General features: G+C 36.1%; 1 protein-coding gene across 1 annotated transcript; it reads right to left on the minus strand.

The window, feature by feature from the left end:
* Nucleotides 1–4488: 4488 nt before the first annotated feature.
* Nucleotides 4489–10414, minus strand: LOC106058886 (CCCH-type zinc finger protein moe-3-like). The gene is made up of 2 exons (XM_013216399.2): nucleotides 10210–10414; nucleotides 4489–8501 (listed from the first exon to the last, which is right to left on the minus strand). Exons 1-2 carry the CDS (start codon nucleotides 10276–10278, stop codon nucleotides 7362–7364), a joined length of 1209 nt encoding a protein of 402 aa, XP_013071853.2. The 5' UTR covers nucleotides 10279–10414; the 3' UTR covers nucleotides 4489–7361.
* Between the last annotated feature and the right edge of the window lie 1255 nt (nucleotides 10415–11669).

Genomic DNA, 11669 nt, shown 5'->3' on the forward strand with positions numbered 1-11669 from the left:
GTAACCAATTCCGTGCTTTTAGAGAGAGTGTAAACATCTTATATAATCAATGAATAAAAAACTAGTTATGTATACTATCAGTATGCACTCAATGGCAATACATTGTTATAATAAATTAAATGATACTATTGCAGTAAATATGCAAAGCTTAAAATCTCGGCTCAGTTCTAGAACGAATCGAGGAATTTAAAAATCATTTGCAGGGGTAAATAAAATATATTTTTGCCAATGTGTCCGGGGTTTCCATTCAACCGCCCATCCACCTGTTCTATATATCAAAATCAGAGACTGATTTTGCAGAAAACGTCCTAGCCATGGTGTAATATACAAAGCGATGGTATTCGTTATATATAAAGGTACTTCTTACAGACTTTGCAATTACAAATTTAATCACATGACTGATCCTAACTAATTGATGCAGTTACACTCAGTATAAACTTTGTTTTTTTTTTTTGTTTTTTTTTTTTAATTTATTTTTTTATGTTATTTATAATTTTTTTTTTTTTGCCGTGACGCTGCTCGTAACGTGTCATAATTTATGGACGTCACCCCCGGGAAGAAGATGATTGGATATCACTGCCTTAGGTAATGGCAGGTTCAAGGTCACAGGTTAGCACCTCTCTCACACACACACACACACACAAACCAGTGTACTTTTGGACGTTTTGGTGATTATTATAGTAAAAAGACATACCAACACCGAGCCAAATGCTGATGTAGAGACTGAAGCAAAGAAAAGAACAAACCAATCATTAGAGATGTGTGTAAGCCTCCTTTTTTTTATTAATAGAATAGTAGCACGGATCACTTGGTTTTCAACAAAAGGCCAAAAAAATGGTCCGCGGGCCACAGCACGAGAGATTCGCACGTAGGCCCAACGAGAAAAAAATTGAACATTTCGATCTACCAACAGCCTAATGCAGAAACAGAAAGTATACCTACCGGGCCATTACTGCAGGACCAAGTGGAGGCAACCGCATAAATGTCTCGCGTTCCGACTGCACAAGAAAAACACGAACTGGCCTACAGTATATATAGCAGCGTTGTTCAGCACACAATTTATTTATTTTTATATGTGTAGTTTCGGATAGAATGCAATCGTAATGTGCCTACAACAACAATTAAAAAAAAAATATTCAAATAAAAAGGTTAATCGGCATTTAATGAGTTTGTTAAATACATATTTAATGGAACTTTTGTATGATGTATTTAGTATGGTGTTGCCTATAGTACCGGGTGCCTAAACGTCCGGTGCCTAAATTTCGTGGATTCGTTAAGTATACCAAAATATATTATCGTTGGCAAGAAAGGCATACTATAACTGTTACTAAACTTGCTTATCAACATATAAGAATATAATACGATCCCTGATTAAACATTAGATCTAGCATTATATCTACTTTCACCAAGCAAGTGCTCCTTCTTCCCTAGAAAAAATGGAACGGGTTGGCTGTATTAGCCAGGGAAACCAACGACTTATCAGACTGATTTACATGCATGACTAGATTGACACAAGAAAAGCGTATGACGTAATTATCTTATCTTTTGAAGTAACGTCTGTAATTTATAACAGGTAAATAAAGTTTCCCTTTCAGACCTGGTGGTCTATTGGTCTGTTTCTGTGGCCTACGGTTATTGAGGGTGTCATGTGGCCAGCACAACGACCAACCTCCTTTACTTTTCCCCAACTAATGTCAGGTACTCATTAGAGCTGGGTGGACTCGGAGCACCCAAAGATCCTGTTATTAAAAATCCCAGTCTTCACCAGGATTCGATCCCGGGACCCTGGTTCGGAAGCCAAGCGCTTCACCGCTTAGCCACCGCGCCTCCACAAGAAGATGTGGTCTATAAAAATATAGCAAGCATTCACTCCTTACATTGCTATTTGTATACTGAGAAATGACAAAATATTGTTCCTGATATTAAAAGTACCCATACAACGCACCGGTGTATGAACTATGTTAAAGATGTACTATTTCACCTCATAGTGCTAGGATAGTTAGAGCATTAAAACTATAAATGCTTGTTAAAAAAAAAACATTTTAAATCAGACGGTCTGACCAATTGTTCCATTCACATGGTCAAACAATGCTGACACTATTAGATTAGTAACTTCTGCCCAGTGTACAATCTTATACAGTCGTATCGTCTGCTAAAAGACCCGTCTTATACACCATCACTTCTGTCTTATACAATATCGTCTGCTCTAAGACCTGTCTTATACAATATCGTCTGCTCTAAAATATGTCTTATACAGCATCTCTTCTGCTCTAAGAACTGTCATACAATATCGTCTGCTGTAAGACCTGTCTTATACAATATCGTCTGCTCTAAGACCTGTCTTATACAATATCGTCTGCTCTAAGACCTGTCTTATACAATATCGTCTGCTCTAAAATATGTCTTATACAGCATCTCTTCTGCTCTAAGACATGTCTTATACAATATCGTCTGCTCTAAGAACTGTCATACAATATCGTCTGCTCTAAGACCTGTCTTATACAATATCGTCTGCTTTAAGATATGTCTTATACAATATCGTCTGCTCCTCAAAGGGCTTGTCTTATCTTATAAAACTGTTGCTAGATAACGCGGCGCTCTGCACAGTCACTAAGCATGCATAAAACTAGGTCAACCTAACCCGTTTCTTTGTCGACCAAAACTAAAATAAATGGAGTGAAAAAAAAAACAACAACAAAAAAACAATAATTGTCGTCTGCAAATGTCTTGACAAACAATAAAACTGTACTGTTGACAAGAATAAATAACCACAATGTAACAACATGACACTAAGCGAGTGCTTCCTCCACTTCCCCCCCCCCCCAGCCCTCCTATAAAAGTCAGCTAACCAAGTTACATATACCCCCCCCCCTTTTCCCTGAACGGTCGAAAAGAAAGTAAAGAGATCTTGACATTTTCTTCAATGGTCACGTCATTGGCCATGGCAGTAGAGAAAAGGAAAAGGGGGAGGGGGGGGGGTGCTATCGAGTCGACGAAATGATCCACAACTTGTTCTCTTTGTTTACATGTATGGTAGACCTATTGGACAGTGCTACCGTACGTACGCCTGGGCTGGTGAAGACCTCGCTGAGGCTAATGGTTATCGAATGGCTACAGCCGGTTACGTAAGCATGGACCGATTAATTCCCCAGATGGAGATGGCCCTTGCTTTTATGATGCCTGTATTATGTTCTCGACAAACTAAGTCTACTTCCATTATGAGCATATATCAAAAACTCTGTCCAACGGCTAAATAGAATTAGATCCACTTTAACTTTTATTTCAACTTTTGACAACGGTTACACAAGTACTTTTCACATTGCTAGTGGAGATAGTAACTAGTATCTAATTACTAATTAAGTTTTTTTTTTGTGTGTGAAGCTTTTTATATTTGAAGTGGTCGTTTCTGCCGGCCAGACGTAACAGATAGTGTTCTTCTAACAAACGCTTCAGTAGATAGTGTTCTTCTAACAAACGCTTCAGTTCACTTAGAAATACTGTTGTATAGTAGACACTTCTTTGTTTTATATACACTACCTGCACTAGTTTACAATTTTGTGATAACACGACCTTCACATTGACGTTTCAAATCAACCAACACGCCGATGCCTTCAATTTAACTTGACAGAACATCCGATGCTATTAATACTTCTTTATACAGTTGTCTGCCCCTTATGACCTATTTTTTCTTAGCCTATTCTGATACTACACTTGTGGCAAGATGCAGACACAAACTTTCCAATGGATGTATGATGCTGATGGCAAGTTTATTAAAATAACATCTTAGTTATGAAAATTACAGGTTTGGACTACTGCTAACTTCATGTATAAACAAAATATATAATACCTTATACCGAGTATATACAGCTCTTTCCAAAGTATCTTTACGAGGGCTTCACTTATTGATAAGTTTCAATCTTAGAATGCAGAGGCACGACGTGAAAGCACGTCTAGATCAATGGCACGTTAACTCTGACCTTAGAGTTCAAGGACAATGCACAGCTTTGCAAAGCCCGTTGACCTACTAAGATTATCCAGCTGAAGAAAGGATCCCCCCCCCCCAATATAGAGTAGACCGATTGTTAGGCTTATGATGGAGCATTGCTGGTTTATTTTTAATGCTCATTTAGTGTTCGTTTTTAATTATACACAATACATAAGTGTATCTTAAACTTGTTAAATGACCGAATATTGTTATATATTGTAAGATGTTCAAATCAAAGTACATGTGCAACATGTGTCAATATAATTGAGCTGAACTATGTTTTGCGATGGTCTGCACTTGTACGGGTATATTTTACTATTATTGCTGACTACCAGTAGCATGTGTGTGCGTAAAGAGTGAGTCAGTAGATCACAGGTGACGCCGCATACATTATCACACACCTCTATTATGCATGTGGGCATACTTGTGCTGTATGCAGGATTCTTACTTTCTCATCCCAGCCACAACATATTAAACACAAAAGAATAATTCAACACACGAGATTAGTAAAAACTTCAGTGAGTGTATTGTCATACATCGGGCAAGGCTGCACAGAAAGAAAGACGATTCCTGGAACCCATGGTACAAATTAAAAACTTGAAAATAAAAAATAAAAAAAACGCACACACAGTATAACTGTTTAATCCTATATTACAAGAACACATTGAACAAGCCAAACATTAGCAAGTATCAAAATGAATAAATTATAATCAATCATTAACAAACAAACAAAATATCAGGGGTTCCCAAACAGGTAGAATGTCATCTTTGTGTGCTGACTTGCATCACATCAAGGTCAAGAACAAAAGGTTTAAGAGCATTACATTCCTATATTTAAGTCATACATTTAATACACTGCTAAAAAAAAATAATTAGATCATTAAAAAAGAACATTTCTTGTCTTTCTTTACTAATATACAGATTGTAATGCCTTGACATTTTGCTTGACACAAAAAAAAATGTGTAGTTCAATCAATAAAATCACCATTCTTTAAAATTAATAGATAGAGAGGAAAGAAAAATTAAATACATAAATGGTTATTTGTACACATGAACATGAAAAGACAGCTTGATATTTGCCTACTGTTAGGTCAGAGAATAAAGATTTTCAAGAAATGCCATCACTGAAAACACTTCTCGGTCTCAAATACAAAATATGGAGATGTCAAGTTGTAATACTGGAACATCTATTGACGCACACATAAATTTTGTTCCACTTTTTAAAAAGTTTTTGTTGTTAGGTCAGTGCTGATAACAATCCAGAAAAGTTAAAACCTCTGTGGGACACTGGTTAGAAAGTAAAATCAATTGAAATACTTTACTCCAAAGTAAGAAATGAAAAACAATGTTATAAAATGCTGAAAAATTAGCTGCCAAAAAGACATTTAAAAAAAAACTAAGATGCAAAAAGAGCCTTGCTTATCCATACACTTGTTCTGAACAATGAATGTGAAGAAAATAGTTTAAAAAAAAATAAACATTAAAAAAAATTCAGTTTCTGTTGATTTTTGTTTGATAAAAATGAATTATACTATTCATAAAATGTAATTTTAGAACAGCTTGATGTTGGTGAACATTATATTGCATTAAAATAAATTAACATCAATATTATCTATTAAATATACATGTAATTAGATCCAAAATAGAAAAAAAAAATCCACCCTTTTGTGTGGCTTTTTTTAAGATATTGACAATATTGTGCTCAAGCGAACTATACACAACAGCTGACAAGATGATAAATAAAGATAACTTAAAACAAAATTAAAAAAAAAAATTCACACTTGGAAAAGAAAGTTCTCACTACAAAATTCTTTTCATAGTAAAGTAAGATAAAAGTGCATAGCAGAAGCCAAAGAAACCATGAGGGAATGGGAAATGAGTTTTTTTGGTAATCTAATGTTGAAAGAAAAAAAAAAACAGAAAAAAAAACAAAAAAAAACACATGATTAACAAGGGAAAAAACACCATTAAGGCATCTTTTGGAAAGGCACCATCGGGAAAAGTTTTAATCTTTAGCTGAACAGCCCAACCAAAGGCTGAGCTACATCCGTGCAAATCCATGACAAAATATACATCAGTGTGAGTTAATACTTTGACACAAAATTTAAAAAAAAATGATCATCTGGAACTGGAATAAAAATCATGTCATTTTTTGTGTTAAAAAAAAAAAAGATATGACAAAAAAAAAAAAAAAAAGTTTTGTATTTGGTCCACATTTCATAATTACCCCACTGTAGTGATTCCAAGCAATTGATTCAATCAGACAATGAAAGCACCAAGGGCATATCTATTATAATAAATTAAATACATCTTTTAACATGTCACAGACAATGACACATAAGTAAAAAAAATATGAGAAATTGTGTATGCCAGTTAGCCCTGAGAGAACACCTGTCTGATAGCCTCCCCTTGGTAATATGTGGGATTTACCCTTGACCTACTTTCTTCACCTGGCAAACCAAGCCTGCTGTGTGATAGGGTCTTAGAGGTTGTTGTTTTTTTTAATATTATAATGGGCTAACAAATTCACAAGAATCCATTTGATATCCACATCTATAACATTATTAAAGACAATAATATGCAATGCAAATTGTCAAAAGTGGAAAAAAAATACATGATAGAAAAGGTCATGTACAATCATATTTGCATTGAACAAAACACAAGACACTTCTGAAAATGAAAAGGTTTCCTCTCTTTTTGGACTAAAGGTGTACACATGGCTAACTCTGTACACACGGCAAAGAGTTTAAAACATTTCCCTGAACAGCAAGGTATTTAAAAAAAAAAAAAAAAGATTCTGATTTGAGTCTTAGATTACAGCATAAATATTAGAAAACAGGGAGGAGGGGGAAAACTAAAATGAACACTGCAGTGGCGCTCTAATCATTAAATGCCATTGGGTCACATTTCAATTAAACATCAATTACTCAAGACACACACACACTCAGATCTACACAGTCTGGCATCATAAGTTATAATACAGAATTTATTGCAAACTTTTTTTCTCTTTCATTTCACCACCGCTTGTTAAACATTTTGTTTGAAATGTACACTTGCCATTCATGCTGAACATTTGATAAAAGTTAATTTGATAAATCTCTTTTCTCTCTGACAATCACAAAATAAAAGAAACGCCAAGTGTGCAGAGCAGTCACAGCACCAACACCAAATCATGAACTCATCACAAGAAACGAGTAACACATCAAGGCCAATAATTCAGATATTAAGTGTATGCACATCTGTTGCATGAACTCCCATCTACACATAGTCACTGTTAGGTTAATTTATATATATTTATATATGATTTTTTTTGTAAAATAAAATAAATAGCTTAATTCACACAAAATATTAAAATAATAATTATTTATATAAAGGTTCAGTACTGTCCAATAGCCATTGGGGAACGCCATTCTGTGAACCCAGCGCTAGCCAGGCTTTCTGTGCTGCCTCCACAATCGCTACTGCTGCCGCTGCTGCACCCATCTGAGCCAGTTGGTGAATGATGAAAAGGATCAAGGGGTCTCATGATCTGAAAAATATTCTCTTTATTCCAGAAAGATGTGTCCCTGACAGAAGAGAAGTTGTCCACAGATGGAAAATTGTCCAATCTCACCACAGACTGCATGGCACAAGATGATGTCTGTTTGGGAGCATTATCCAAATCTTCAGCCCGGAACATGGTAATCTCACTAAAGATGTCGTGCTCTTCTGAACCAATTATTTTAGGCTCTTTGTTGTTGCTGCTGAAAACATCCACGCAGTTGTTGTGATTTAAGCTCAGCAGGCTAAGCTGCTTGAGCGCATGGTCAAAGTTGCTATTGATATTGACCGAAAGAGGCGCATTGAACTGGTGGTTCTCCAGGTTGCTCAAAGATAAGGGGTCACTCTGGTAATTAAAGACATTAATGTCATCGCTGCTGGGTGGACTTAGTGTTGGGCTGCTGCTCCCACTTGATGACTGAACGCTGCCTGATCTTGCTAGTTTAGGGGATGCCTCTGGTTTGGTCTCATCTTCATGAATGAAATGGCATCTGGGACCATATGGACAAAACCCGACAGTGTGGAAAGTACGGCACAGCTCAGTTTTGTACTTAGGGTGCCTGGCCAGATTTCTCAATTCATGATATCCATGGGCAAACTGACACTTATCACCATATTTACATGATCCGCTCTCCTCAAAAGGACGACAAAGTTCGGTTTTGTACCTGCTTGAGTTGACAGATCTGTGCAAGACATTGCGATCATTGTCACTGTCACTCCAGCTTCTATCCAGCTTTTTATGTGAGGAAGGGGAGGAGTTGCTGCGGTTGGTCTGGACGGTGTAGCCATTGTCTGAGAAATACTGATTATCCAACTGATTGGAGTTGGTACTGCTGCCACTTGTTGTGCTACCCCCAGACAAATTCCGAAGGCGCAATGCATTCTGGTAAATGCAGGAAGGCATCACAGAGCTGATAGTGCTTCTCCTCTCAGGTGGTGGACAAGATGTTTTCAACCCTCCAGAGCGTCTGGTTTTCTATAAAATAGAATTATTTTTTTTAATTATTAGATTAGGCTTACTGATTTACTTACTCATTTAAAAAATCTAACTGGTTGAATATAATAGATGACATATTATAGTTATATTAAAGTAACAACTAAGTAACTTTATTGGTTTGCATTAAAAAAAAGACTAAAAACAAAAAATGGCCTAGAGACTAGTGCACAGCACTGAAAGAAAAAATATGTACATACATTCATATCTAAAACGTCTAAAAGAATTAGACTAAGTCATGTGCTATTTCATTGCCTAAATTTCTAGATTTAATTGTAAGTTAAAAAAAATATTTATTTTGCATTTTCCTTTTTTATTTGACAGCCGTAAATCTACATCTAGAACTAGACCAATGAGGGAGATTTATGCTCTGATTCTGAATCTATTTTTCTACACTCGCCACTAGCTAGATCTATAATTTATAAATGATCTCGATTGTTATAGTTATAAATCTAAAAAATAAAGGAAATTTAAGAATTATATCTAGTCATATAGAATATAACTAGATCTACAAAGATCTAAATCTAGATCTACAAAGATCTAAATCTAGATCTACAGTAGATTAGTAAACAATCGGCTGCAATCCATATTCAAGCAAGATATAAATGTTAAAACTCTAGATCTAAATAGATATAATCTATATAGATCTAGAGTCTAGATTCTAGAATAGATCTATCTAGGGGAGAAAAGCCTCCGCATGGCAAGCCTAAGCCATGCGCTGTTTGAATACAATATCAATGTATATATAGATGACTATAGAATCTATATATCTTCAATCTTGACTAGATTTAGATCTATATAGAGATCTACTAAGCCGACTTAGACTAATCTAGACCCTATGGCCTATATAATAGATTATCTAGACTAGATCTAGATCTATGTCATGTATGTCGCTAGTCTATGTAATAGTAGGCCCCTATGTTATGTAGACTAGATCTATAAAGACTAGATAGATCAGATCTAGATTCTATATAAATCTATAGAATAGATCTAGAAGGATTTTCGGTCTAGATCTATCTCTAGATCTAGATAGATCTAATCTAGTGTACATATTGCAGAATTGCTAGATCTAGATCTATATCATCTAGATTCTTAGGATTCTAGAATCTCTTACTATAGATCTAGATCTAGATCTAGAATCTATCTAGATTCTAGAGTCTATAACGCACAATTATTCACAATGCCGGTATCTTAAAATTATCTAAATCTAGATTTCTATAGCTATAAAGATTTAGACTAAATCTAGTGAAAACAAGTCTAAGACTTTTACTAAGAGTCTATTCTTCGGTCAGTCTCTGTAACTCTGTATTATAATCCAGGTTAATGCCGCGTTAACAAACATCTTGAAAAATATCCAAACTGACCAAACATGAATAAATTGAATAATTCTTCCTCAGACGGCTCAGACCTCACTCGAAAAAAAAAAAAAGATCTATTCTAGATCTAGATCTAGAATCTAAATATATAAAACGACTAGATCTAGATATAATGATATATTCTAGATCTAGCCGATGCCGATGGTATAGAATCTAGAGTCTAGATCTAGAATAGATCGACAATAGTCCAATAGACTGTCACTTGATATTAAATAAAATAGTCTATCTCAATAGATCCAATTTTTTAGAATTCGAACACCTCCTTTATATTCTAGAATTATAATCTAGTTGATAAGACTTTATCAAATCCATACCTGTGAAAATGCATCTGTAACCTCGGGCGACCGATTTTCTAGTGTAATCCTGATATTAGTGATATCCATGGCAAAGTTATTGAAAAAAAAAAGAATAAGTTGTAGAAAAAAAGAAATGTTGAAATAAGCGTACTCCGAGATTTTCACTATGTTCACCCACCGCTCTTCTAGTCTCCCGCTTCGAGTCCAACTACTTTATAGTTCGATAGCTCCGCCCCGTCACACTCACACCGTTTTTTTTCGCAAAGCGCGCGAGGATCCTCTGCAATGATTGGTCGAGCGATTTCGCTCTCTCTCTCTCTCTCCTTTTCTTGGCTCTCTCACCCTCTCTCTTTCTCCATTGTAAACACAACTAGGCGCGCAAGGGTTGAACAGATCAACACAATGGTTGCAAGGTCGCGGGGACCCGAAACATGCGTACTACTTTCAGTCTCTCTTCTTCGATTGACTGGATCGCCCCACACAAAAAAAAAAAAATTGCGTATTGAAAAAACTACTGAACAAAGCTACACCAGCAAACGCGCGAAGAAGTAACCGAGAGTTCGCTTTGCTCCCCCACTCAGCTACTGCGTATATAGATCTCCGACTGTAGCCTAAGTCTACTGATGTAAATTGTAATATTCTGACATAATTTCCCTCTTGGCCTGCTTTCTGTTTCCTAATACCAACCTCTAAGCTGCTGTTAGTAATGGAAATTATTTTCTATTGTAATATTTAACAAAACTAACATCACTAAATCTAGAGCGTAAACGATTTTCCAGTGAAAACAAAAATATACCGATCTCAATATGCATTGGTGTGGGTTATTTTTAAACGCTTTCAGGACGATCCATCCCGAGTGTACCCACAAGGCGGCCAAGCCGTATGAAAAGATTTAGCTTTCGACAACAGACTTTGTTGCTAAGTAAAAAGAAATTGTGGAAAAAATGTTCGGAAAATGGAAAAAGGAAAGGGAGAAGAACAAAGGAAATAAAAATGACACATAAATGTTATCGCTTTAAAAAAAAAATGGGTAAAGTTGCAGTGGGGGGTGGATGGGTGTCAGGGGGGTGAATGAAATCGGGGGAGTAAACAACTTTTTTCAACTGGCTCCCACAGCGGGACCAGTAAATTAAACACACATGCTACTCCCTTTCGCGCGTGAGAACTTATTTCGCCCGGCACAGGTCGCAGACGTGGCCTCGTATTCTAGCACCGACTTTCAGAGCTGGAAGATGAAGATATTGGAATTCTCGCGAGAACATGTTTGTACAGCTTTCCCCCCCCCTCCTTTCATTTTATTTACTTATATTTTTTTTTATCTTCGTGTTATTGTGCTTACATTATTGCTTTGTTTTCCATGACAACGTTGGACATTGAAGCGATACACCAAGAAAAACAGTGGTGGGGGGGGGGCGGAGGGTATGTTATAGCTGTGGTACTATAAGCTGTGCTGATGTTGAAGACACGGCTAGGAATGC

Source organism: Biomphalaria glabrata, chromosome 3, assembly GCF_947242115.1.
Source record: "Biomphalaria glabrata chromosome 3, xgBioGlab47.1, whole genome shotgun sequence".
NCBI classification, from domain to species: domain Eukaryota; kingdom Metazoa; phylum Mollusca; class Gastropoda; family Planorbidae; genus Biomphalaria; species Biomphalaria glabrata.

Bases quoted from the DNA above. Each gene is read 5' to 3' on its own strand.
- LOC106058886 (XM_013216399.2), bottom strand. From the start codon at position 10,278: ATGGATATCACTAATATCAGGATTACACTAGAAAATCGGTCGCCCGAG. The intron at 8,502-10,209 runs GTATGGATTTGA...TCTATTTTATAG, and splicing joins TTACAGATGCATTTTCACAG to AAAACCAGACGCTCTGGAGG.